This window comes from Rhineura floridana, chromosome 13, assembly GCF_030035675.1.
Source record: "Rhineura floridana isolate rRhiFlo1 chromosome 13, rRhiFlo1.hap2, whole genome shotgun sequence".
Classification (NCBI taxonomy): domain Eukaryota; kingdom Metazoa; phylum Chordata; class Lepidosauria; order Squamata; family Rhineuridae; genus Rhineura; species Rhineura floridana.
The window spans coordinates 1,992,747-2,018,446 of NC_084492.1; the positions used below are offsets into that span (position 1 = coordinate 1,992,747).

A 25,700-nucleotide genomic window follows, 5' to 3' on the forward strand; every position below is an offset into this window, starting at 1 on the left:
CTGCCCTTGAGGCTGGTCTGGAAACTGCAGCTGGTACAAAATGCGGCAGTGAGACTGCTCACTGGGAAGGATATCACCAACATGTCACCCCACTGCTGAAAGAATTACACTGGCTGCCCATTAGCTATTTGACCTACTTCAAGGTTCTTGGTGTACAAAGCTCTGCGCAGCTTGAGACCAGGATACCTGAAAGACCCTTATATACCCAGTTGATTATTGCTCTTTGCAGGCCATAGAATCATAGGATAGTAGAGTTGGAAGGGGCCTACAAGGCCATCGAGTCCAACCCCCTGCGCAATGCAGGAATCCAAATCAAAGCATTCCCGACAGATGGCTCTCCAGCTGCCTCTTGAATGTCTCCAGTGTCGGGGAGCCCACTACCTCTCTAGGTAATTGGTTCCATTGTCGTATGGCTCTAACTGTTAGGAAGTTTTTTCCTGATGTCCAGTCGAAATCTGGCTTCTGCAACTTGAGCCCATTATTCCGTGTCCTGCACTCTGGGACGACAGAGAAGAGATCCCGGCCCTCCTCTATGTTCTACTACCCCAACACAATATTCTGTGAAGGGTTGCCCACAGAAGCAGCAACAAAAGACCCTCCCAAACATGACAGACGTTGAAACAGAGTAGAGGAAGGAAAGGTGCAACATGGCATGTGCCCACCTCCAAGCCTTTCCAATATTTACTTGTGACAATTCACAGAGTGGGGAATGAGCCTGTCAAGGGCTACTTGCCAGCGCGGCTGTGTAGATCCTCCAGGTTCAGGTGCAGTGTGCACCCCTCAGCTCCTGGGAAGCAATCATGGAGGGGAGGGCTCCCAGAGGCATCTGACTTGCCACTCAAGGGAGCAGAACACTGGGTCAGAGGGACGTGAGGTGTGATCTAGCAGAGCTCTTATGAAGACCAGAGATAACATTTTTTTACAGCAGGGGGCTGATTTAAAGCCACCCTCATTGTGTTGAATTCAAATGCACCTTTCCTCTACGCTGCAGGGTCAAGCGCTGAAAATGCCGGCACCACAGCTTTAGAGCAGAGAAGCTGCTCACAAATGGTGCCAAATGGCAGCATCTACTGTGATGCCAAGAAAATGCTTCCCTTCTCAGCTCCAGAAAAGTATTCTGGGCTTTAGAAAAGAAAGGAAACAAAGAAAGGACTGCATGTTTCCCTTTTACAACATGCAAATAGCTTTTTACTATAATTTTTCAAAGGCAGGCAGCCCAACTGAACCCTCAAGGAAGGGCAAGTCCAATGGCCAAAGGAGCATTCACTGTGAGGCCCTATTACAACTAAGCCCAAGCAGGTGCGGCTACAATAATCACCCCCCCCCCCGATGTTACTGGGCTTGGCTTTGCAACAGTCCTTGTTTGGGTGTTATATCCATCTTCATCTTTATTCCACCTTATCTCTAAGACTTTAGGCAGGGCTGCAGGACCTTGGCACAAGTTCCAAACACCATCTTCTTTTGGGGTGGCCACTTGCCCTGGCCACCAAACAATCCACCATTCATTTGAAGCCAAGTGGGCTCTGCAGCTGCTTATCTTCCGCTCAAAATGCTGAGCCAGCTGGAGCCAACTGTCCCTGTCCAGCTTCCATAGCACACCTGTCCCACTTCATGCAGTCAGCCACTGCAGGCTCCGTGGCTACTTCTGGAGTCCTTTGGAGACATGGATTTGGAAGTGCTGTCTCCCCCCCCCCAATTTGCATCCTTGAGTTATACTTCTCAGGGTAGCATAGCTATCTAATTGACCATCAGTGCAGACAACAGATTGAGGGACTAATGTTTACACAGAATGGAACTGGGAAAGTGTTCACAGGAAGGGTGGCTGAGCTGGACAGAAGGGAAGCAAAGTTGTGTCCTTTGCGAACGAAGGCTAGACATGAAGTGGGTGAGCGGGCGGAGGATTAACCATTGGGCATGATGGAGAACAAATGATTCAGCAGTGTGTTCTCTGCACTGACAACCCCACCACCGTACTATCTGCCCTGCTGGCCATGATTCTGCAGCAAATGGCATGGAATGTACACAATGATGCAAAATGAAGGCCTATGCAAGGGGGTCCATTCAAGCTGCGTAATCAGTTAGAGAGACCAAGAGCGCACCCCACAAGCCCTGCTCAGACCCGCCCCAGCCAGCCCCCAATTTCAAGCAAGGGAGGGGTTGCCTCCTATAGCTACATCTGAGGCTCACTTTTTGAGGCTCACGTGGTCCAGAGAGCAGCTTGCAGGCCAATATCCATATTCTCGTTTAAGCCTGGCACCTCCTAGACAACATACCTGTGCCTGCTAGAACAAACTGGCTGTAACTAATAAGAGGACAAAAACATTTAAAGTACTTTGATCCACAGTGACCCTTCTTCACATAACACAAAATGAAAGACTAAGAATTCTGCCCCAGTTGAGTCCTCCCAAATGATCATGGCACTCAACAGAAGACAGGTAGGAGGGCAAATTTAAAGAGCCCCCAGAGAAGAGAGAGATCAGCCCTGTGACATCATGGTGTCTAATGCTGAGAATGTGATGTCCCTGTCCATGAGTGAGAAAACTGAAATGAGGAAAAAGGAAGCCCAAATGCAGGATTCAAAAAGAACAAGAGGATCTAGGGTTTTTTAGTAAATCACAAGCTAAATGCAGGTCAACTGCGTGTGCAGAGGCTAAAAAGGCAAATGCAGTTCTAGGCTACCTTCATAGAAAAAGGTGGTGATAAGTAAGTAATGGTACCACCCTGTTCTGCTCTGGTCAGTCTGCACCTGGAGAACCATGTCGTTCATTCGTGGGCGCCACAGTTCAAGGAGGATACTGGCAAACTGAAACATGTCCAGAGAAGGTCTGCAAAGATGGTGATGGGCCTGGAGGCCAAGTTAGGAGGCAAGTTTGAAAGGTCGGGTACGTCTAGCTTGAAGGACAGCCAATTAAGAGGTGCCACAATAGGCATCTTCAAGCCTCTGAAGGGCTGCCACACAGATAATGGACCAAACTTGTTTTCTATTTCTCCAGGGGGTAGGACCCAAACCAATGGGTTCAAACTACAAGAAAAAGACTACAGAGAAAAAGCTGTACTGAGTTGTTCCATGGTGGCAGAAGCTGCCTTGGAAGGTGGTGGAATCTCCTGATTCTCCTGAGCTCTCAGCAGTCTCTATCAGGGATGCTGTAGTGGTGGGCTCCGTGCACTGACGGAGGGTTGGAATGGATGACCTTTGAGAGACCATCCAACTTTATGGTTTTAGGGCGGGACAGGCACATCATAACTAAAGGATTTCTGGAAATCACAAACCTACAAATTTGACACTAAATGTAGTAGAGCTTGTACCTCCCAAGAATGAAACAGAGAACCCTTCCGAAATCGAAGCAGAGTACCTGCTCTCTCTGGAAAGAATTGCAAACAAATGATCTAGGCTTCCTGTTATTAAGTTGTTTGCCAGCATTTATTTTATTATCCTTTTAACACAAGGAATGGCTAAAACAATGGTCTGAAATTATTTATTCATGTCTTGAAGCTTTCTGAGTTTCTTTTATGAAACAGAAGGGAAAAGTTCTAGACTGGAAAAATTAAAGCAGACAGGTGCCAGGCTTTTTCGGCAAGAAGACCCTGCATATATTTTTTTAAATATACATTTTTAATATGTATCCTTCTTAATTTGTGTTGTATTTGTTTTTGTTGTGCTTTCTGTTGTTCGTTTGTACATGTTTTTGTGATTTTTTTACCATGATATATTGTATTTTACCTTGTTTGTTCACCACCCTGAGAGCTATTCTGCTAAGGGCGGTATATAAATTGAAATAATAAATAGATAAATAAATAAGCCAATGATGAACTTGCCCACCCTACACTGCCAGCTCTCTCTCTCTCACACACACATACACACGACAGCTGATTTGTGCATATCGGCTGAGGAAAGATTACTCTTCCTCTGCTTATCAGATGACTGATCCGAAAATGAGGAGCAGGCACTTTGCATTCCCATTAGGATGCTGGGCTTCACCCACCCCAATGCTGTGCCTATTTTTATCTTTTTGTTGCTGGCACCAAAATTGGTGGGATCTTGGGAGCCCAGAAAACGGTCAGGCCCTCAAATCAGTGGTTAGCCAGTCCTGCCTTAAAGCCAAGGCAGGTAACCTCTGGCCCACAGCTTGCATGCAGAATCTGCCCATCTCTGCCCTAGCCGATCCCACCCTGCCAAATTCTCCCAACCACCACCAAATTTCACTGCCTCCCTGCTGACTTTGTGCTCCTGCGAGACTGCACATCCTCCCCACACACAAGTGAATCACACTTCTCTCCACCTGCTGTTTGCAAGCTTCTGGTGGGAATGCACTTGTAATGAGGAAATTGGCCCTCTTCATGTGTCTGAATGCCCCCATTACCACTAGCCCAGGCCACACTCACTGCCAGCTCCAATGACGCCACGTGGCATGTGGCCTCTGAGCACCCAACCACTGCTTCACTTGGGGGCAAAAGATTGCCCACTCTTATTTTAAAGATAATTGTGTGAAAAATAAGATTTAAAGTAACTTCCAGCTGGCATGGTTCAAACAGCAAACCACGTCCCACTTGAAAATGAATAACCCAGAAAAACATTGTCCAATGGCGTTAGCGTCTGCCACAGCAAACACAAAAGAAAGTTCTACAGCACTGCAAAGACAAACAGATTTATCGTGGCAGGAGATTTGTAGACTTGACCCCACGAAAGGCTGTCACATGGAGAGAAGCCGATGATGACCCAGCAGAGCATGGGGACGGGGGCTCTGGGCCCTCCTGCAGTTGTGGGGCTCCAGCGTCCTCTCAGCCCCAACAGCCAGCCTGGCCATGGTGAAGAATGACGGGAGTGCAGCCCAGCGACACGCGGAGGGCAGCCACAGGCTCCCTGTCCCTGCAGGAGAGCCAGGAGGCCATGCAGCACAAGCAAGCATGCATTCTTGAGAAACCCCCTCTCTCAACTGGCATGTCCCTCGGCATAACGGGTAGACTTCCAGTAGGCAGGAAGGGCGATGCTCTGCCGTGTACAAGCACCTGAGCCAGAACTGGCCTGTGCACACACAATCCCGGCTCTGCTCAGATTTCGGCTACGCAGCCTGGCTGTCTACAGCCAAAAAAGGCTTCAGAGCTCCACGGTATCTTTACGAGCTGATAAAGGTGGCTAATACTACATCATCCCAATTTGCCCAGGAATGACTATTCTTTCTGGAAACAACACTCCAGGGCCTCCGGCAGAGAGAAAAGTCCTTCTCTGGGATTCTGTACGTGGAGCTGCTGCCACCTTCCTGCAGGGGAGCAGATGACCGTTGAGGTCCCTTCCCAACTCAGGCTCAGAAGAGACTTCACGCCAGTCCTCTCCTACCTGACCCAAGAGAAGGCTGCGCAGAGCCAATGTTTACGAGAGGTGGGTGGCCGGAGCTCTGCATTCTGCCTGGCCTTTCCCTGCCCTTTCTTGGGCCTACACTCCAAGCAGTGCACCACCCTACTCAGACCACTGAAAGGAAAGACAATCAGCTGTTAACAGCAAAGCAAAACCCTCACTGCTGCTGCTGCTGCCGCCGCCAAGAAGGGCAGCTTGCCTAGCTATGGATTAGGACTTCAAGTCTTTTGTACAACAATCAGGCAGCTCTAGGACCTTGTGGGGTAGCAAGATGTCTTCAGCTGAGAGCAACCAGGGGACGTCAACGTTGGTAGCCATGTGAATTTGGCAGGAAAGGAATAAATGAACAGAACAAAGCAGGGAATGAATGAAGCAATCAGCTGAAAAATCCAGGACAGACGGTCTGCCTTCTTTTCCCTGAAACAGTGAGAAATACCTTCCCCAAACTGGTGCCCTCCAGAAGTTTTGAACTACAACTCCCACCGGCATAGCCGTGCTGACTGAGGCTGATAAGAGTTGTAGCCCAAAAGATATGGAGGGCACCAGGTTGGGGAAGGCTGGCCTACCCAGGGATCAAAGAGCACCCAGCCCCGGGTTCTCTCCCCTTTGCACTATGTGAACAGACCCAGTGGCATTCTCCAGTTCAGAGAGTGGGTGGCCTCCCTCCCAGAAGGCTCCGGGCCACAACACAGCAATGGTTGCCCCATCGGCCCTTTGCCTACAGGGAAAGGCTGCTGGTCACAGACTGCATATATGTATACTGGGCAGCATCAAAGCTGGGAAGTGGACCAAGACTGGGCCCCGAGCATTGCATTGTGACAGAAGTCTGTAAATCAGTGGTGGGAAACCCTCAGATGTGGCTGAACTGCAACTCCATCATCCCTGGCCACTGGCCACGCTTGCTGGGGTTGATGGGAGCTGTAGGTCAGCAACATCCGGAGGGCCAAGGATCCCACACACTTACTGTGAATGGTACAAGCAGGGGTGGGCTGAGGTGTCCGATTTTAAAGCAAAGCACCCACTGACCCACTCAAGGCATATCCTCTTTGCTCCTCAGGTGAGCTCGGAGGAAGAAGCTATGGGGGGGGGAAGATATGATAAAGATTTTTTAAAAATCCCCACTTCCTTGTTCCTTTTCCTTTAAGAAATCAGAGCCCCACTTTATGCATGATGGAGCAGAGCCACATGGCAACATACAGGCCTCTGCTACACCTAGGGTTGGCCTTACTAATTATTCTCCATTCACTAACAGCCCTGCACAGTTGGCCTGCTCCTGTGTACTCCTGGGAGGGAAGATTGCAGCCATGCCCCACCTTTAAAGCTTCTTGTGCACTGAGCCTGGGGGTCATTAGTTGCAGAAAACAGTGTTCCATCCACATCTGGGGCCTTAAAATTATGGAACAACAAGTTGATCAAAGTGTCCATCCCCTACAAAGGGCTTACTCAATAAAAAAGATTTGGTACTTGGATTAATTCTCCTTGCGTTCCTGAAGCACAACCTGTGACCTTCCTACAAAACTGTCAAAGTTATGTCCTATGCATAAGTGGGGGCTCACATGGGCAACAAACCCCCAAGGCCAGGCAAGCTCCCATCATGCACTGGGGAAGGAAACGAGGAGTGTAGGCAATCAGGGAACACTGCGTTCATTGGCAGCACTGCAGGGCAAATACTCAGCTCTGTAGTACTTCTTTATGGGAATCCAACCAGATAACAACTGGAGAATGGGCTATGACAGCAAGATCTACTGAGGTGTACACAATCCCTGGCACCACCATCTCTCACACATGGTGAGCACACATTAGTGACCCTGGGGTAGCCAACATATGCCCTCCAGATGTTGCTGGACTATATCTCTCATTACCCTCAGCCAGCATGGCCAACGGTCAAGATGATGGAAATTGTAGTCCAACAACATTTGGAGGACACTATGTTGGCTACCCTTGTGTATGGGTAGGGGGAGGAGAGACAGAACAACCCCCTCAGGAGGAAGGGTCTACTCAGCTGCAAATAATGACCCAGCAGATGACTAGGAAGGTGCGGCACTGGGGATGTAAGTGCCTGCTGGGTCAGCTCCTTACTGAGCTCCTTAATGTCAAGCTTCCTTGCTCAGCTCCATTTTCCACACAAGGTGCTTACTGTGGACAATACGGTACTTGCTGCTGGACCAAGGCTTGTGCTGGTGCAACAACTGTGCCTAGGCCAGAGGTCCCCAAGTGCCACATCTGTAGCTATGGTGGGCTGCACCAGTAGCAGCACCTTAATGTGCTTTTCTGGTTTGTTAAGAAAACTGAAGTGTCTAAAGAACAGGGAGAGAAAAGTAGTAGTGAGATAGAGGGGGAAAGTACAAAAAATTAAAATGTGAGTCTCGTGTTGCAGGTTATAAAGCGAGTCCTAGGTCAGGTTCAAGGCACTTGTGTTAATTCACAAAGCCCTAAACTTGAGCCCAAAGAACCTTGAGGACCGCCTGACTCCCTGTGTTCCGTCTTGATCACTGAGATCTTCTGATGGGGCACTTCTGGTGGTCCCCCACATGGGACCTGAGGTTCGGTTGGCCTTTAGAGTGGCAGGCCCTGCCCTGTGGAACTCCCCACCAGTTCGGCAGGAGCCTGCGCTCCTCTCTTTCAGGTAGCTCTTGAAAACCAAATTTTTCAGACAGGCCTTTACGATGAATTTTCATTTCAACCAACACAATATTTATGCTTTTGTTATTGTTTTTAATTACTTTTTACTGTTTTCAAATTTCATTATACCTTTGTATGTGCAAGCCGCCTTTATGTACTCTACAAAAAGTGCACCTTCTAAATACTTTAATAAATAAAAAGGTCTGAGACACTTAAATGACTCGCCTAGAATGAAGGCTGGGGCCTCTCAATGAATGTTAGTGACCCACCACCACCCTTGGAGCAGAACGCATCCAAAGAACTCTGCTGCTTTATCTCAGAGAGCAGCTCCTTGTTTTAGCCCCGGGGTGGGGGTGATGTTGCTGGACTCCCACCATTCTTGATCAGTGGCCACGATGGCTAGGGCTGATGGACAGCAGGAAGGCCACCTGTTTCCTGCCCACATTGCTATTTAGGAACCCCCCATGAAAAAATGTGATGCTTTGGACAGCATCTGATGAAACTGATCAGCGTAAAGGAAAAGGTCTGGGGGGAGGGGTCCAGAGGGCAGATGGAGCCCTTCTCATTCATAACAGGGGGGGGAAAGGTCACCCTGGCCCAGGAACTGAGTCAGCAAGCTCTTCAAACAGCCATGCACTTCCAGGGGCTGTGTGCCCATTTAAGAGGAAGCCAGATGGTTTAGGGTTAATGCCCTTGGCCATAGTGTTTAGAGTAGAGGAGCCAGGAGAAGGGAGAGAGGCAACTGCCAGAACTGGGCATTAAATGCAGGAGCCCACTAGCCCCAGTGGCCCCCCAAAACTTTCCTGAATTTATGACTGCTTAACAGCTCCATGTTCCAAGTCAGAGAGAGCTTCTAGAGAATGCCTAAAAAATGCATTTTGCTCCCAGTTTTTGCTGGTGTTTAATTCCAGTAGATTACTATGAGAATGACTTTAACTCGTCTTGGGTTATTCACTGTATTTTATTTGGTATTGTGCTTTTAATTGTTCTGATGTTTACTTTTAAAATTCCTGTATACTGGGATGCAGCTCCTACGTGCCTATAGCCACCCAAAGTTCCTAAAGTGACAACAACATCTAAGACCCCCCTCCCGGCAAGGAAAACATACACACACACACACACATTAACCTCCTCAAGCAGGATAGCCAGAAAAAGTGCGTGGTGGTGAAAATGCATATGAAGCAAGTGAATGACTTCTGTAGCACATTCCATTACAATGCAAAACTGTGGACTCCTTGGTTTGGAAAAGATGACTACTTATGTTTTTAACTGATTGCCTACATCCAATCTATTCTGTAGCAGGAACTAGAACTCAGGTCAAGTAGGAGACACTCAATTCCAGAACTGAGACCATCTTGAAGTCCCCATGGGAGAAGAAAGAAAATGGAAATCAAGCCTGGCAAAAAGGAAGACTTTTTTGGGGGGGGGGTAGGGGGAGATGGGACCTGCCCAACCCCATGATCCGACACAACAGGGAGAAGGAGTAACCCCCCCCCAAACTCCATGCTTTGTGCTTGCGTCCGGCTTGGACAACAGACTGTGCCTCACAGCAAGGCGCGCAGAGAAGATGCTTCATGGCATGGAAGTCAGAACTGGAACCGGGAACGCAGGGCCAAGGCTACAGAGGCCTGGCAGGAAAGCCTGGGGCCAACAGGAGCTGCTGTCCAAACATCGAGAGAGGAGCAGATGGGGGAATGGTGGCCTAGGAGATCAATCCAAAGTTTTGCCTCCCTGGGCATTAACTACCAGAGTTCAACAGCCTCCTCACATGTAGGCCACTTCTGCCATAAGAATTTTTTTAGAGGGAGGCTGTCCAAAACGTATCCAATGCGCAACCGATTCAGCTGGCACCACAATTTCAGCAAGCTGGATTTTGCCCCATGCCTGAGGTGTGGCCCCGGTGAAGTTCATGAGAGGGCAGACTGTTTCTGCCTTGATCCTGTCCCTGGGGATCCACTGCACAGGGCAGCCACAAGAGCAGCCAGGGCTCTGGGGTGAAAAGCTGGTGGTGTGACTCCGCAAAGGTGAGTCCAGTGCTCTGATCCTGCCTGACTAAACCACCATTCCAGTTCCTGGTCTCCAAGGGCCAGCTTCCTTTTCTTTGAACCTTAGGGCTGCTTCTGCTTGCCACTCCGAGATGCAGCCGCTCTCTCCAAACACACCCTGGCCTAGGGCTGCCGCATTTCTTTCCTGCGTTGCTTTGCAGGCCATCTCGCCCAGAGAAGGTATCTCCTTGGTATGGCGTCAGGAGGGCAGTGGAAGAAGCCCCTGCAGCCAACTCGGGGCCAAGCGGCCACTGGCGCTGCTCTCCACTATCCGGGCCCAGAGCCAGCAGGGTCCCCCCCTTCCTCCATCTGCCCCCATTCAGGATTTAAAAGAACTGCCCTTCTGCAGAGGATGCCTTCTCTTCAGGGTCGGCCCTTTCGCGGGCTGAGACTGGCAGCGGATACTAAGTGGGAAAGCAAGGGCGCTCTGCACGCGGCTGTGGTGACTCTCTCCTCGACGGTTAGCACGAGAAGCGCCACTATGCGCAGCTCCTTCCGAGCCTGAGCTCGGTTGTTCGGCCGAAGGGAACAGAGTAGACTAGAACTGGACCGGGCAGGGGCTCGATGAGCCGCGCCGGGTGGAACCAGCCGCAAGCCAGCTGCTAAGCCGCCGCCCTCGGCCGAGGGAGCCTTGGATCGCCATTTCACAGCTGCGGCGCCGAAGGAGTTAAGGCGGCGGCTCCCCCCCTCAGATTTATCTCCCCCCCGCTCCTCCTGCAACGACAGCATTCTCTGGGCTTGGCGGCGGCCCACCCCGCAGGCTCCCCCACCCCGCTTCCGCGCGCTTCCTCGGCCGGCCGCGCCGCGGAACGGAGGGCGCGTCTGACTCCCCGGAAAGCGAACCAGGGCGGAGCACCACCGCCGGCGGCGTCTGGCAGCCGAGGCAGAGGCGAGCGCCTCCCCTCCCCGGCGGCGCTGGCGCTCCAAGGCTCGCTTGTTTACGGACTCCGCCGTTCCCCGCAGCTGCAGCCGCCCCTTCGGCTCACCTTCATGTCGTTGACGATAGCTTGGAAAAGGCCGCCCAACGCCCCGCACTCCTTCTCCGCCGTCTCCATGGCCGGCCGGCCGCTCGCCCGCCGCCAGTCCCCGGAGAGCCGCCGGCCGAGGAAGCCTGAGAGGTCGCCGGGGAGCCCCGCCGGCGGCGCCTCCGCTCGCCCCTTTGTCCGCGCGCGCCTCGGTCACTTTCCGCCCCGGGTGGCCGTCGGAGGCTCCAGCGAAGGCGGCGCGCTCAGAGCCCCGCCGCCAGCAGCCATCCTCCGGCGGGGCTCGGGGGAAGACGAGCGACTGCCCGGCTGGATGCGGCACGCCCCGCGCCCAGCCCGCCGTCGCGGAGGGACCGTCGCCGAGGCGCGCAAAGGGGAGCCGGGAGGGCGGGCGGCTGGCGCGCCTCGTAGCAACCGGGCGCCGGAGAAGCGAGCCGTGATCCCAGGCGCGCGGAGGGGGGAGGCGATCACGTGGGCGATGCGGGCAGGGAGGGGGAGGGGGAGGGGCCGCCCGGGCGGGGGGGCATTGCGGGGAGAGCGCGCGGGCGCCTCGGCGAGGGAGGCTCTGCTCCGGGGGCTCTGCGGGCAGCGGCCGCTGAAGAGCCCGGCGAAGGGGAAGGCGCTCGGAGATGACCCGCCGCCGGCTCCGGTAAACGGGGAGGCGGCAGGGGCGGCTTTTGCCCGTCGGGCTCAGGGCGCAGCCGGCCTCGCCTCGCCGCCGGGGACAAGCCCGGCTCGAGCTCGGTCCGGACGCCATCGAGAGGGAGGCGGGGCAGGGGATTGACGCCAGCAACCGCTGGGAGTCGGAGCGCGCCTCCGCCCGGCCCGGCCAAGCTCCTCCGTGAGTCCCCGCCTGGCCATTCCCAAGGCGCTCTCTCCGAACGGGCGAGGGAGAAGCGGCCTCCCCCCGCCCGTCGGAGCGGCGCGCTGGGCCTGACGGCTCGGCGTTGCCTCGGCTAAAGGGCAGCGGCTCTCCCGGACCTGGAGCCGCCTGCCGGGTTGCGCGTGAGACCTTCTGCCTGCCAGGCAGATGCTCGACCGCTGGGCAGCTGCAGGATGCCACCACTCCGTGCCCGGCGGTGGCACGATGGCTGAACTCATCGCTGCACCGCGCCGCCCTGCAGGTTTACCGGGCGGCAGCGGCGGCACGGCTTTGTACCCAGCCGTGTGTCAGCAGAGCCCCCTTGCCTTGACACAAAAAGCAATGAGGTAGAGGCCTTCCGAGCCCAACGCCTGCCCTCTGGAAGAGCCCCTTTTGGCCTTGGCAGCTGCACCAGGGGATGCGCGTATCCTTGCGTGCTGGTGCGGCAGGACTGGCCCCTGCAAAGGAGGCTCCCTGTGGCGTCGCTGCTTTAGGAGGCACAGCCAGACGCACCGAGTATTAGCTCCTTTCAGGACAGGCAGCTTTTTCTGTCACACTCAAGGACAAGGCCACAATGTGCAGCACCAGCTTTGATGCAGGTACAGAGAAGGCACTGCACAATTCCCTGGAAAGGGAAAGCGCAGCCAGGGCAAGCACAGGGAGGTGTGGCAAAAAGCAATTTTTTTGTCTGTATAAATGACACTTAATGATCTAGGATAAGAACACCTTTTGCTTATTGATACAGGATACCAAAGGTTAATTAAAATGTCTGTGCTCAGATCACTAGACTCGCCCAGCGCACTGGAAGAGAGTGCTCTGCGTGGCCACAGTCCTGTGTGGACACATTTAGAGACAGTGGAATTGACAGCCGGGAGGTGTGCTTCGGGCTGTGCTGCACAGTAGGCAGGGCGAATAGCAGCAGGAAGAGCGCCTGCTGTGCCTTCAGACTGACACAGAGTGGATCCACCTTCTAACCTGGTGCAGTTCCCATCAGACCCAGCCAGCAGGGCTGTATGACGCTGGAGCAAGTTGGCAGTCCAGATTAGGGAAGGCTGCGGTAGACTTTAGACAGCAAACGGAGGTTTCCGCAGGCCCACTTGGCTGAACAGCAGCACCACCTGGGCAGATACCGGAGGGGGGGGGCAGCTCAATGGTGGTATTATTCCAACAACTGGCAGTTGCCCTGGGAGTGGTGGGACACTGGCCAGAGCCATGAGAACTGCTGGGTGGTTCTTTGTACTATTGCAATCTATTGCAAGCCACCTTGGAGATCATTGGATCCAAAAGCAGGCTGCAGATCTTGTTTCAGATAAAATGCCATCTAAGTCTGGATTTAGAAAAATGCTCACATTTCCATAGAGGGGAGATGACTATCCATCTGTATCTTTTTCCAAGTTTGTTCTGCTAGAAAATGGGAGTAGAGGGCAGGGCCTTCCCTTTGTAGGGGCACCACTGGAAATCATAGCAGCCTGAGGATGGCACCTGTTCCATGACCAACCAACCCCCCATCCATCCATCCCAAACGGTCCTGGAGGTTCTAATTTGCAACCCTGCTCTGGTCTCTTGGGATATGGAGGAGCATTCTTCCAAGACATGAGAACACAAGAATCCCGCCAAATGAGACCAACGCCTCATGTCGCCTGGCACGGTGTGGCCACCTAAAAGCCAAGAAGCACAACGGTTCCTGCTTGCCTTCCCCAGGAATCCTGCAGCTATGCTGCCTCTGAGTGCAAAGCCATCAACAGCCTCATTCGTCATGAATTCATCTAATCTCCGTATAAAGCTGCCCAAGTTGGTGGTCATCACCATGTCTTGTGACAGGAAATTATCTGGCTTGCTTTGTGCTGTGTGAAGAAGTGCTTCTGGTTTACCTGCCCTGAAACTCCCAACGTTCAGCTTCACGGGATGCCCCCCCCGCCACTAGCGTTACAAGGGAGCAAAACTTTCATCCACACCATGTATAATTTTGACACAGCTCTACCCCATCCCTCCCCCTGGAACAGTTTCAGAAACAGGCAACCAAACTGATTGTGGGGCCGGAGCAACTCCTGTGAGGAAAGGCTGCCACACTTTGAGCTTTTGTTTACAGAACAAAAGGTGTGGCAGCCTTTCCTCACAGGAGAGTTGCTCCGGCCCCACAATCAGTTTGGTTGCCCGTTTCTGAAACGTTCCCAGCTGTATAATATCTTTCTCAATACAATAGCGAGTAAATTGCCGCATTGCAAAATTGTATAAAGGCATCACAATGGGTTGTATTCAACTAAGGCCTAGTCAGAGTCCGGCCCATTTACTTCAGTGGGTCTACTCTGAGTAGTAGCATTCGTCCCCACCCAACTTTTAAGTTGTAGCTGTGGTGTAGTGGTTACAGTCGGACTGGGACCTAAGTTCAAATCCCCACTTTGCCCCAAAGCTCCCTGGGTGACCACCGTGGGCCACTCACTATCTCTCAGCCTACCCTACCTCACAGGGTTGTTGTGAGGACAAAATTGGGAGGGGAAGAACCATGTTTGTACACCACCTTGAGCTCCTTAGAGGAAGGGTGGGCTACAAATGCAATAAAGTTCCTTTCCTAATGATCTCCAACAGGGAATTGTGCCTCTCCCAACCAAGACCGTCTGTTACGATCCCCTCTGGCACCGTTCCCTCCCCTTTAGTCTACTGATTCTGCTGCACGTGGTGAAAATGAGGCCGGGGCTCCCATATGGAGGTGGCAACTTCGGAGGGTGACTGCAGCAGCAACCAGACAAAGGGCCTCCGCCTGGCACAGGAAAGGGGTAGGCGGCTCCTTTGCCTGCCCCCGCCCGGAGCCCCACGCTCCCCCCCTTCAGCTGCTCCTCTTCACATCGCAGTTACAGGGGAGGGGAGGGGCTAACAGGCAGGCGACAGAGACATCCCTGCTTCCCTTCCTTCGAAGGCTTGTGCTACTTCCCCACTGACTTCCCTGTGTCTCTTCCACTGGAGTGGGGGGGGGGGGGGGAGGAACAGCACTGGCTGAGGGGAAATGGGCCTCCCTTGAAGATTAGGCAAGACTTTATGACAGCTGCTACCTTCAGAATATTATAACCTGGCTGGACTGCAGACCCAAATTGAAGTGCCAAATGATAAACGGGGGGTGTGAGTCCTTGGCCAGGGCAGAAGAGCCCTTTCATCTCTTTCTGTGGTGTTGCAGGGCTGGCCTGTAACCAAAGGAAGTGAAGTCCACTCTGCCATCAATCTTTCCATTTGCCATTATTCTTTTTATTTCAAGAAAGAGGGTTTTTTTACAATAGTACAAAGAAACATATCAGGCTAGAAATCCAGTTGGTCTAGAGAGATTCTCCGAGTACACACACCCAGAGGTTAGCTGTAAGCTAAGGCTGTGCAGTGCAAACGCAGGCTGTCTGGGGGGGAGGGAGGGGTCTGACTGGGAGTTCTTTGCAGGAGGGCCAGCGTGCAAGCGCACAGGGTTGCAGGGGAGGGCTGGAGAAGGTGCAGTGGTCTTGGCAACTGTGTGCCCAGATCAGTGGGGAGGAGAGACTGCAAGCGTTTCCCACACATGCCCCCCTTTAGTCCAAAATCCTCTCATTCCTCCTCCCCCAAGACTACAACCATCAGGCCACCGCCACAAGGTTAGGCCTCTGCGAAGGCAAGGGGGAAAGCACCCCCAAATGGGGCAGGAGCTCCTTGTTCCCTCCACCCCTTGAGCAAACGTGGTCTGGGGGGCCGGGAGAGGGGCCCCAAGATGGGTGGAAGATCCTGGCTCCTCACCATGGCCAGGGAGCATCTCCTTACTGTGCAGCTAGCAGCATTATCCGGCCAAGGGCCACTCCCCTCCAGGCCATGGAGTAAAGCTCATCTGGGTGCCTGCCTCTTTCCCTTGCCCCTCCGGGTCCAGTCTTCAGAAGACAGCTCTCCGCTCCAGGTTCTCGCCACGGCTGGCTCGCTGATGCCGGACTTGGAGGTGTTTGCTCTGGACCTTCTCAAAGTGTTGCAGCAACTCGGCATAGTCTATGGCAGGAGTGGCAGACGTCTTCTTGAACCCGAGGCTAGGCTTTGGGCCATCCCTAAGGAGAGGAAACCAGCAGAATCAGGGACTGGGCTCCATGGCCAACACTGCCTTAGGCCTTGTGGCCAGCAAGCGGGGGACTGGGAGGCCACCCCTTGGGACATGGACTGTTCAGAAGCGCATGGAGACAACAGGTCAGGCCAGCAACCAAGGAGGCCAGTGCCATGATTTCCCCCCCCCCCGCCAAAAAGTAAGGGTGCAGCAGAGCTTTCAAGCCAATTCCTTCATTTGCTTTTAGCTCACTAAGTGCTTTAAAAATTCCTCCTGTCTGGGTGGACAGGGAAATGTTCTTGAAGCAGCCATAAGACTTCGTATTTTGCCTATTAGACCTACTCTGGTGTTCCTTTATTAAATGTAACAGAATTGTGACATAGATTAAGCAACAGGAACAGATGGAGAATTTTATTTTCCTATACGGTGGTCTAGATATGATTTACCAATTAGTGCTGCATGAGAATACTTTCTATTACAACACCTGTTGGTGCCCATTTATGGTCCATCTGCTCTGAGTGCTTCAGCATCCCCTAAATTGCTGGAAGGAATTTTCACAGAAAACCAAACCTGTGACTATCATTTACAAATGTCTATTGGTAGTCTGTCAAGTAGAAGTTCAGGAACTTAGGGAAGATTGGAAGCCAAAGTTAGAACACACTATGCGACCTAAACAATAGAAAATTGCCTTAGAATCTATACAGAATGTTTCTTTAGATTTAAAATTGAGATTGATTCAGAAAAAATGATATTTTGTGTACACTGGGTTCCACAATGTCTCTACAAGAAGGCATTGTCTAACTCAGAAAGATGCTGGAAATGCCTCACTGAGGCACAGGATACAAGTTTGCCTGGTGCTATTTTCCTTTTGGTCTGAAATTGTTGTCTGTCTCAACTTTGTACTGGCAAAATCATTGATAACTGCAGATGTTCATATGCTTTTAAATTATTTTCCTGTAGTGGTGATAATGGTAGGACAATAAAAATGAACTGTACATGCTCTTGTGATCACTAAGAGACTTCTACTTAAGGCTTGGAAGGGTAAATACTCACCCTCTTTATGCAATGCCCTGAAGACCTTAATGCCCTTGAACATGCTTTCTACAAATGCCAACTTAATTTGGATACATATTCGGAAAGGCAGATGCCATACGCAGATCTGTCTGTGTCAACTGATGAGTGCTGCTTGTGAGCGGATGTTTTTTCTTTTTCTGTTCCCCTCCCCCCTTTTCTCTCCTTAAAAAAAAAAATCAATAGAAATAAATGTGATAGAATGATTGTTTCAGTTACATCTGAAGCTCTCTTCACTGCATGTTCCGGATCTCTCCTCCCTCTCTCGTGGAAGGACCACAAGTTTAAAATGCAAATATTGAAGTCCCAGACATCCAGCCCAGGTACAACATACCAAAGCAGCCACAACAGCCTGCTGCTCCTGAAGTCCAACAAATCTGGTCTTCAGAAAGGGCAGGGAAATGGCAGCAAAGGCAGCCTCAGCTTTGCCCCCCCATTTCCTGAAGATGCAGATTTGGGGACTGACCTCAGTTCCCATGAAGAGACCTCAACTAGGGATATTGACTGCCAAGCTCTTCAGCGCTCTTGAACAAGCCCCAAGACTGACTTTGTTATTTAAAAAGTCCAGTTTGGGAAACCTCAGTGATTTTCCTGAACTGGAAATGGACAAAGGCAGTTGTTAGCACAGTGGCTTTCAAGCTTTTCCCAAATGACTTGAATTTTTTGCTTTCATTTACACCATGTATTGACCACCCTTCATAATACTTATGCTAGCGTGGTATGCTGAGGAACCTTGCCCAGTGCTCTGCAGAAGGCCTGTGCTGAAGCCCACAGTCAGTTCTTGTGTAGTGAACTAGCTTATTGCAAACCACACACACCCAAAAACTCCCCTGTGGTTGCACATTGCACAGGAAGATGGAAAATGGTGGTTAAGCTGTTATGTCTGACATTACTCATCTTCTCACCAAGACACCCCTTAAATGGTACCACTGCAACCCTGGACGCAGTTTGGGAATGTACATTTGATGGACCATCCAGCACAGCCTCAAATGGAGAACTTGACAACCAACCTCCCTCCCTATCAAAAAGGGAGCAAAAAGCATTATCTCCTCACCCTTCTCCAAATGGTGGCAATGATGTGTGGATGCAAGGATGGGGCATTCTCCCAAGGGCCAACTTTGTGGGTCCCCCAGACAAGATGCCGTCCATAAGCAGCCTGACCTGGGCAGTTCTAACCCTCTCCTGTTTGTTACAAACTCCCAACTGTCATCATGAGGCAAGAAGGGCTCTGCCCTTGTGGAGTGACTACTCGAGGGTATATTTGGAGACAAAGCCCAGTGCCTGCAAAGAATTTCCTGTTTGTCTCTTTCCTTTGATAAGCAGACAGCTCAGCAGGTGATTGCTCTGTGTGTCAGTACCCTGGAACAGCAAATGGGATGGAAAGGCCAGGCAGGAGCACGGGGTTGTTGCAACCGCTGGAATTAGAGGAGGTGGTGGTGATGGCAGCAGTGGCAGGGCTGCTTGATCTACAGGCCAGGTTACAGGAATGTCAAGCCTTCATTAGGGAGTAGGATGACGAGAGGAGCTCCCTGCCACCCCAAGGCAGCTGGCCTGTCTCTGGGAAGGCTCACAAGCCAGCAGCACCCTTCCTTACACAGCTCTGCTCCCTTAGTAGGTTTGCTTGATATTAGTGAAACGAGCGAAAATAAAGCTGCTGTCCAATACACACTTATTATACAAGTCACACTCGTCTCAATGGGATCTGCTTCCAAGTAAGCATACACAGGATTGTGCTGCAAAGCAAACTGTTGAACCAGTGTTTGGTGACAAACACCACGGTGAAGACAGACATGAGCAGGCACAGAGCTCACAGCCTCCCTTCCTCCAAAGCTTAAAAGTGGAGGACACAAGAAATACGGGAGTGACATAGACCAAAATGTAGACTGATCTACTGGCCCAGACATGGGCAGGTGCTGCTACAGCTGGAGAAAAGAGGAGGTAGTGAATTCTCAGATACCCCAAACACACGTGATAGGCTAAAAACTGGCTGTCACAAGATACTTGCCTCCAGTCATTGGTTGATTAGCTGTGATGGCACAGAGAGCTCATCAAACATTATCAAGTGACAGAATATTGATGAACTGCAGTTACTAAGAATAGAGGGGCAGTTTGACTAAGGCAGCCTTTCCCAACTAGTGGGCCACCAGATGTTGTTGGACCACAATTCCCATCTTTCCTGACCATTGGCAATGCTGGCTGAGGCTGATGGGAGTTGTGGTCCAACAACATCCGGTGGCCCACTAGTTGGGAAAGGCTGGACTAAGGTAAACCTCATCTAGGCCTAAATACAGAAGCGGTTTGTGTGCTGTTGGCACAAATGGGATGGAGTGGAGGGAGCTGAGGCAGGGGCTTTAAAACAGCTACTCATATCTTTGGTTCCAGCATGTCTTTGGTATATAAAAAGGCCCAGACCATCAAAAAAAACAGAAAGACGCCACATGATGACAATTATTCTATTGACACTGGACTAAATAAGAGTCCTTGCATCATTATAATACTCTGCGACTCCTTGCTAGATAGCACGATATATAACATTGTCACAGAATTCCTGTTATAACAATATGCTCAAAGTTGAAAAGATTTATGATTAGGCAACTGAATGAAACCACTGAAATATCAGCATTTTGGACTAATCAACTTGGTCAACTATAGCAGAGTGGCAGTCTGATTCTATGCCTATTTACTTGGAAGTTGAATTCCATGGGACTAGTTAATCCAGGACTGACTGCAACCTTCATTTTAGAGACATCTAAAAGAGGCAGCTTTATCAAACACACACAAAACTGAGAACTGGCCACCAACTTGAAAGTATTGGAGGAACTCATTCGCTCCTTTCCTCTCCCCTTCCCTGGAGACTGCCAGCCCTTCCCCGTTAGGAGCACTGACTCTGACCAACATGGCACGAGCTGGCTCGCACACCTCCTCTGCGCCCCTGGGACAGCTGGACAAGAGCGGAGGCTGGCAAGGTCGGGCATTTCAAGGCTCTAGCTCTTGGTCTATGGCTTGCAGGGAAACCACTGCAAAATCTGCCAGGGATGCTTGCTGGGAACTCGGAAGCTGCAGGAGAGTTCAGAACTGCCCAGTGGTCCAGGCTACCTGTTACTTTTCTCCTCCTACACAGCAATTAATCCTTTGTGCGCTGCCTCCACAACTGATCAGTCCTCCCTTTCCATGAGCCATTGCCCAAAAGAAAGCAAATTTTTTAGAAGACTGGATTCTGGAAGTACAGCAAGCAAAGTGGTCAGATTTGCCCTCACTGATTGCAGAACATGGGCACTCTTGATTCAGAACTGGCTTTTCATTTGTGTGTGCCCATCTGCATAGTCTAGACAGCCAGTTGCATGCAGAACGACATCTGCTGCTAACAATTTTGCAAAGCACCACCAGACTCTCCCTTGGCAAGTCAGAAGGGACATTCAAACCTCCAAACTCTTGCTGACATAAGCTGGTCCAAGAAAGGATATCACTTCTCCAGTCTTGCCCCCCTCCTTCCCTGGATTTAACACAGCAGCAGCATCTGTACCAAATGCCTTGGAAACTCATTTTCCAAGTGGAAAGATGTGAAACACTTGGCAACCAGGATAATAAGGACATTGCAAACAGTGGGAAGAAGAGATGAAGGGCTTACAAAGTGATGGAAAGACTTGGATGATGCCAGGCATTGCACAAAGCATGGCCTGAACAAAAAAAAGGGGGGGACGAGGACTGGAAGTATTAATAAGACTGCCTGGAGCAGCTATAGCCAAAAGGCAACGGCAGTCTCTCTCTCTTCCCCCTCCCCAGCAGTTCAATCTGTTTTCAGGCTGGATTAGCCACACCATCATGCTCACTTGTCCCACTGGTCAGAAGCAAAACCAAGGCAAGATGTAGCTTGCCAGGCCCACAAGCTTCTGCAACCCTGGTGCAGAGTTTTTCCTTCAGCAAAAGGAGTGCTTGGGAAGAGATCCGCTGTGTGCCGCCTGCACTGAAACGGAAAAAGTGCCGGGGGGGGGCAAGCAGGAGGGAGTCACTTCAGTGCTGCCCCTTCCCATTTGATTCAGGCAGGGAGAAGGGAGGGCAAGCTCTGCTGCATTGATTATGAGTCACTGCCAGTGTTTCACAGAATGTAGGTCACAGATAGTCAGATGTTCAGTCTGTCTGACAGCTCCGAATATTCAGCAGTGAGGAGAAACATGGAACAGGAAATACACAGCAAAGACTGGCTCCCAGGCCAAATGACCCTCTAAAGCCCCCAAGTCCTTAGGGAGCCTTGGTCTGTGCCACAATGACACCCCCCCAGGACAGGGATGGATCTTAGGAAAGGGGCCCAGAGCTCTCTGCTTCCCCTGCAACCACGGCACAGAAGTCCTCTTGCTTCATCACAGGGCTCGACACAATGGCTCCCTTCTGTCGCTGATTTTGCTCTCTGTGTTGTATAGGTCTCCCCTATGCACAACTGACAAGGGGGGCTGGTCGTTTAGGGTGAAAGGAGGCTGGCCACCCCTCGCTCTCTCTGCTGCCCTCCTGCCAGAACCCCTCCTCCTGCCAGCCAATTCAATGGAGCCAAGTGGCAGGGAGTGGGAGCACTCAAGGGCCAGCTGCCTTGGATCACAGCAGCTGCACAGGGGCAACCTGTTTGCTGCCCTGGGCTCCTGCTGGGAGGAAGGGCGGGATATAACTCAAATAATAAATAAATGAATAAATCAGAGCCAATTTTGGTACCAGCTTGAGGGTTTGAGAAGGGGGTAGATGTGCAGCCCCTTCTGGAGGTGTTTCCAGAATTTGTCCTCTACAACATGGCTGGGGAGGGGGACACTTCTGGCCCTCCAGATGTTGCTGGACTACAACTCTCATCTTCCCTGACTACTGACCCAGCTGGCTGCTGGTCCTGATGGGAGCTGGAGTCCAACACCACCTGGATCCCTGGTTTAGGCAATACTTTTGAAAAATGCCCACTGGCTGCTGGGCCAAGTTCAAGGTGCTGCTTTGGGTGTACAAAGCTATATGCAGCTTGGGACCAGGAAACCTGAAAGATTGTCTTACCCCTTAAATACCCAGTCGATCACTGCGCTCTGCAGGTGAGGGCCTCCTACAGATACCATCTTATCCGGAGGTCCGTTCTGCACAACATAGGAAACGGACTTTTAGTGTGGCCGCACCTACCCTGTGGAATTCCCTCCCCTTAAAGATTAGACAAGGGCCATCTCTGTTATCTTTTCAGTGCCTACCGAAGACCTTCCTCCTTCAACAAGCCTTTTAAGTGGAGACCTTATCCCAGTCTGTCTGTGCTGCAATTGCTTTTTAAGATCTTTTTAAAGTTGTTTTTTAAAGTTGTTTTTGAAGATGCTTTGTTTTTAAGATGTTTTTAGTGTTTTGTTCCTTGTTTGACACTCGGCTCCTTCTGGGTGGAAGGGTGAGATAAACAATAAATAAATAAATAAATAATGGATCTTTGGATGTAACTGCAATCCCCAATACCCAACTGGCTTCTTTCAACAAACAACATGACAAACAACTCTTCCCCCCCCCTCCCCTGGCAGAATGTGAAGATCCTAGAAGCCAGGCCAGGCCTTCCTGCAAGGAAAGGGGCATCACAGTGGTGCTGGCTGGTAGAGGGAGGAGGAAGGGGAGGCCAGTGGCCTGCTGTGCCCTGGAGGAAAACAGCTTCAGAGCCAGGCACTCTGAGGGAGGAAATAAGGGGCTTCTTGCTGACTGTGGTTTTACAGGATCCCCAAGGAGACCTGAACACGCACACTCGCAGGCCCGCTGATGGGAGTGAGCTCCTTCCCCATCGCCTCCATGGCTCTGCTTGTTTCCATGGCAACACCACAAGTGGAAGTTTCCATCCCAGATGCCAGATGCCTGTGGATGAGGCACAGCCCTCCGAGGGTTACCAAATATAGACAAAACTCAAAGTGCTCCACTGTACAGGGCAAAGAGGATGTGCCTGAGCCCACACCACTTGAAGAAGGGCTCTCCACAGCCCCCGGGGACTGGCCTGCTTAGAGCTGCAGCCCCCTCGACTCAAGAAGTACAAGGCCTCCTGAAGCAGAACAGCCACACAAGTAAATCAGAGCGTTCAGCTGGGGCTTCTCTGTCTTGCCTCTGCTGTGGGGATTACAAAGATCCAAAGGCCTCACTGGCCCCCAGCGTGCCCAGCTGCCCACCAGACGCAAGGAATCTGCAGAAGTCTGAATGCCAACAGACTCCTCCCCCCCCGGCTGGGTCTGAATGTGGCAGCAAAGGCAGAGCCTGGACTCAGAGCCCCCTCCCCAAGCTAGGCTCTTCAGGGTGTGGACTGAGGCACAGCTGGCCTGCAGGACCCGCCCTGTGCTGCTATTCTTCCTCGCTGCCCCAGAGTCATCTGCTGAAGTCAGGGTTGAGGGTGTCGGCACCCAGGAGCACCCAGTGGTGGGACTAGGCCGGGCTGGGCCGATGCTCCATCATCACTGCTGAACAGGAACCACTCCTCTCACTTCAACCAGCCTAAGAGGTCGTTGGGCCAATGGATTCTCCTTGTCAAGCAGAAGCTGTCTACTCAAAACAAAGCGTCTGAGCGAGTCCACACAGCCAGGTTCATGAGGTGATCTGCACGTAATAATGAGCTGGCCAGCAGCATCAACCAACCCCCAGAACTGCTCTTCCCCAGCCATCATTTGTCAGACATGGAAACCTCTGAAGGTCTTGCTAAAGGCTCCACAAAATGCCCTCTAGAAAGCAAGGAACACCAAGACCGAAGTTGCCACTCGGAATAACGAGGGAGGTAGAGCCCCCACCCACTTGCACCCGTGGTTTCCTGGTCAGTACCAATGGGCAACTCAGAAAAGGTTGCCAACTCCTGACCCAACAGAATGCCCTGGGCTTGGAGCAGCTGCATATGGCTGGCAGATGTGGGCTCCCTCATCATGGTAAAACAATGGCAGATAAAGCCAATCTGGCGCCCCGTGGGATAAGCCAACACCTGTTTGTCCCATAAAATGTGCACCGTGCCCCCCAGTGCCAATTCTACAGAGCAATGCCCTTCTGTGCCCAGGGAGTACTATTCTCTCCTTCAAGGTCAGACAATCCTGCAGCAAGGCAGACCCTGCAGCAGCTCTGCTGTTCTGTGGGACAGGGCTGAACGTGACCAGCCACTCCTAAGGACACCCCCAAGGAAGCCCTGTGAGGAGGAGGAGGCGGCGGCTTACGCTGCTTGCATGAGTTCAGGGTTGGGCACACACTGCAGTCGATGGGAAAGGAGTTGGAAAGCATTGCTCTGGGGTAGGAGCATCAGCAGCCCATACAGAGCTTTGATGAGGTAAGGGTTGTTCTTCACATCCAGCAGTTGCAAGCGGAGATCTGTAAGCAAACAAAAAAGCAATATGCAGGCTGTGGGAGCTGCAGGTATTCACACAGAGGTGCACAGAAACTCTGGGTCCTCCTTCATCCACAGACATTTCCCCCGCCTTTTGCCATGTGTCGTACCATGTGTCTTTCCTGGTAGAAAATGGGGGTCACAGAGAACACAGAGCTCCTTCCATCCACCCAGCAAATAGACCCAGAAATAGGAGGTACCAGACATTCAACAGTGAAATGGCAACACTTTGTGGGGGTGGGGAGCTGCGGTGGGTCTGTGTGCAAGGGTGCATGTGTGTGGCTGTGGGTCTCTTTGGTAATGTGGGGAGGGCGGCTGACAATTCCAACGCCTACTCCGTGGGACTTCTTCGCAGGCACAGGAAAGCTATGTGGATGGAGCAGACTGGGCCCTCCACCAAAGCACCAGGCTTGGGGACAGCAAGAGGCCACTCAGGGCCATGAGCCCACGAGGCTACATGACCTGGAATCCTCAGAAAGAATGGTGGGCGGCACAGGACAGCCAGGGCAGCAGCTCAACTTCTGGCCCTGCACGAATCCTCTTGCCTTCCTTGTCCCCTAGCCAGGGACCATTGTGTCAAAAATAGTTCCCTTGGGACCACGGAGCTGAGCTCCGGGGTCAGTGGAAAAAGCAGAACCCCCCTACAGTGAATGACATATTGGTGCATGGGGTGGGGGGGGCAGTGGAACTCTGAGCAGTGGCGCTCAAGGAGGAGGGTGAGAAGCTCAAGAGAGATCCAAGGAAGGATCTCTGGGAAGGCCCCCAAGGCACAGCAGCCAAGCGTGCCCGTATTTGAAAAGTCAAAAGGGCAGGAAGGCTGTCATTCCAATGGGATGCAGTCAAGGGAGGCTGTGGAGGGAGACGTTCCCCCCCTCCTAACGCTAGAATTCAGTGGGGGAACCCAAGGAAGCTGCGTGCTGGAAGATTCAGGACAGACAAAAGGGCTTCATCATGCAGTGCAGAATTCAAATGTGGCATTCGCTCCCACAAGAGGCAACGATTGGGTGGCTTTAAAAGGGGATTAGACAAGATTTGCGGGAAGAGGCAAAGGCCATCCACGGCTCCTAGCCACGGAGGCTATTTCCTACCTCCAGTGTTAGGAGGCAGCCTGCCTCTGAATGCCAGTTGCAATCTCGTGTGTTGCATTGCCCCAATTCTTCCTCTGGGGAGCTCAAAGTGAGATCTTTGCCTCACAACAGTCCTGTGGGGCAAGACAGGGTGAGAGGCAGCATTGCCCCCACCTCCAAGGAGGGTCATGGAGTGAGAGGTTTCTGCAGGGAACAGGAGCTCCGTGCACTTCCGGGAAGCTTCAAAGGTTTGATCACATTTCCTTCTGGAAGCAGCAGGCTAGAGACTTGCTTTGTGGGAATAATCTGAGATTGTATGTCTGTGCAA

The 25,700-nt window shown here is 51.9% G+C and overlaps 2 protein-coding genes across 8 annotated transcripts in view; both read right to left on the minus strand.

Annotated features, from left to right (window-relative positions):
• MTSS2 (MTSS I-BAR domain containing 2) overlaps nucleotides 1-11,488 on the minus strand; it is a 79,591-nt gene extending 68,103 nt beyond the window's left edge. For 2 of the 5 annotated variants that reach the window (XM_061593821.1, XM_061593819.1), the window contains exon 1: nucleotides 11,007-11,485. In XM_061593821.1, the coding sequence (XP_061449805.1) occupies nucleotides 11,007-11,075 (69 nt within the window). In that variant the 5' untranslated portion in view covers nucleotides 11,076-11,485. Of the gene's footprint in view, nucleotides 1-11,006 lie in introns of all 5 variants that reach the window. The other 3 variants (XM_061593818.1, XM_061593817.1, XM_061593820.1) reach the window with 3 other exon arrangements.
• A 3,597-nt stretch (nucleotides 11,489-15,085) lies between these two features.
• VAC14 (VAC14 component of PIKFYVE complex) overlaps nucleotides 15,086-25,700 on the minus strand; it is a 160,534-nt gene continuing 149,919 nt past the window's right edge. The window contains exons 18-20 of one of the 3 annotated variants that reach the window (XM_061593754.1): nucleotides 24,139-24,289; nucleotides 21,995-22,071; nucleotides 15,819-15,908 (exon numbers count right to left, since the gene is read on the minus strand). In XM_061593754.1, the coding sequence (XP_061449738.1) occupies nucleotides 22,041-22,071; nucleotides 24,139-24,289 (182 nt within the window). In that variant the 3' untranslated portion in view covers nucleotides 15,819-15,908; nucleotides 21,995-22,040. Of the gene's footprint in view, nucleotides 15,909-21,994; nucleotides 22,072-24,138; nucleotides 24,290-25,700 lie in introns of all 3 variants that reach the window. The other 2 variants (XM_061593753.1, XM_061593755.1) reach the window with 2 other exon arrangements.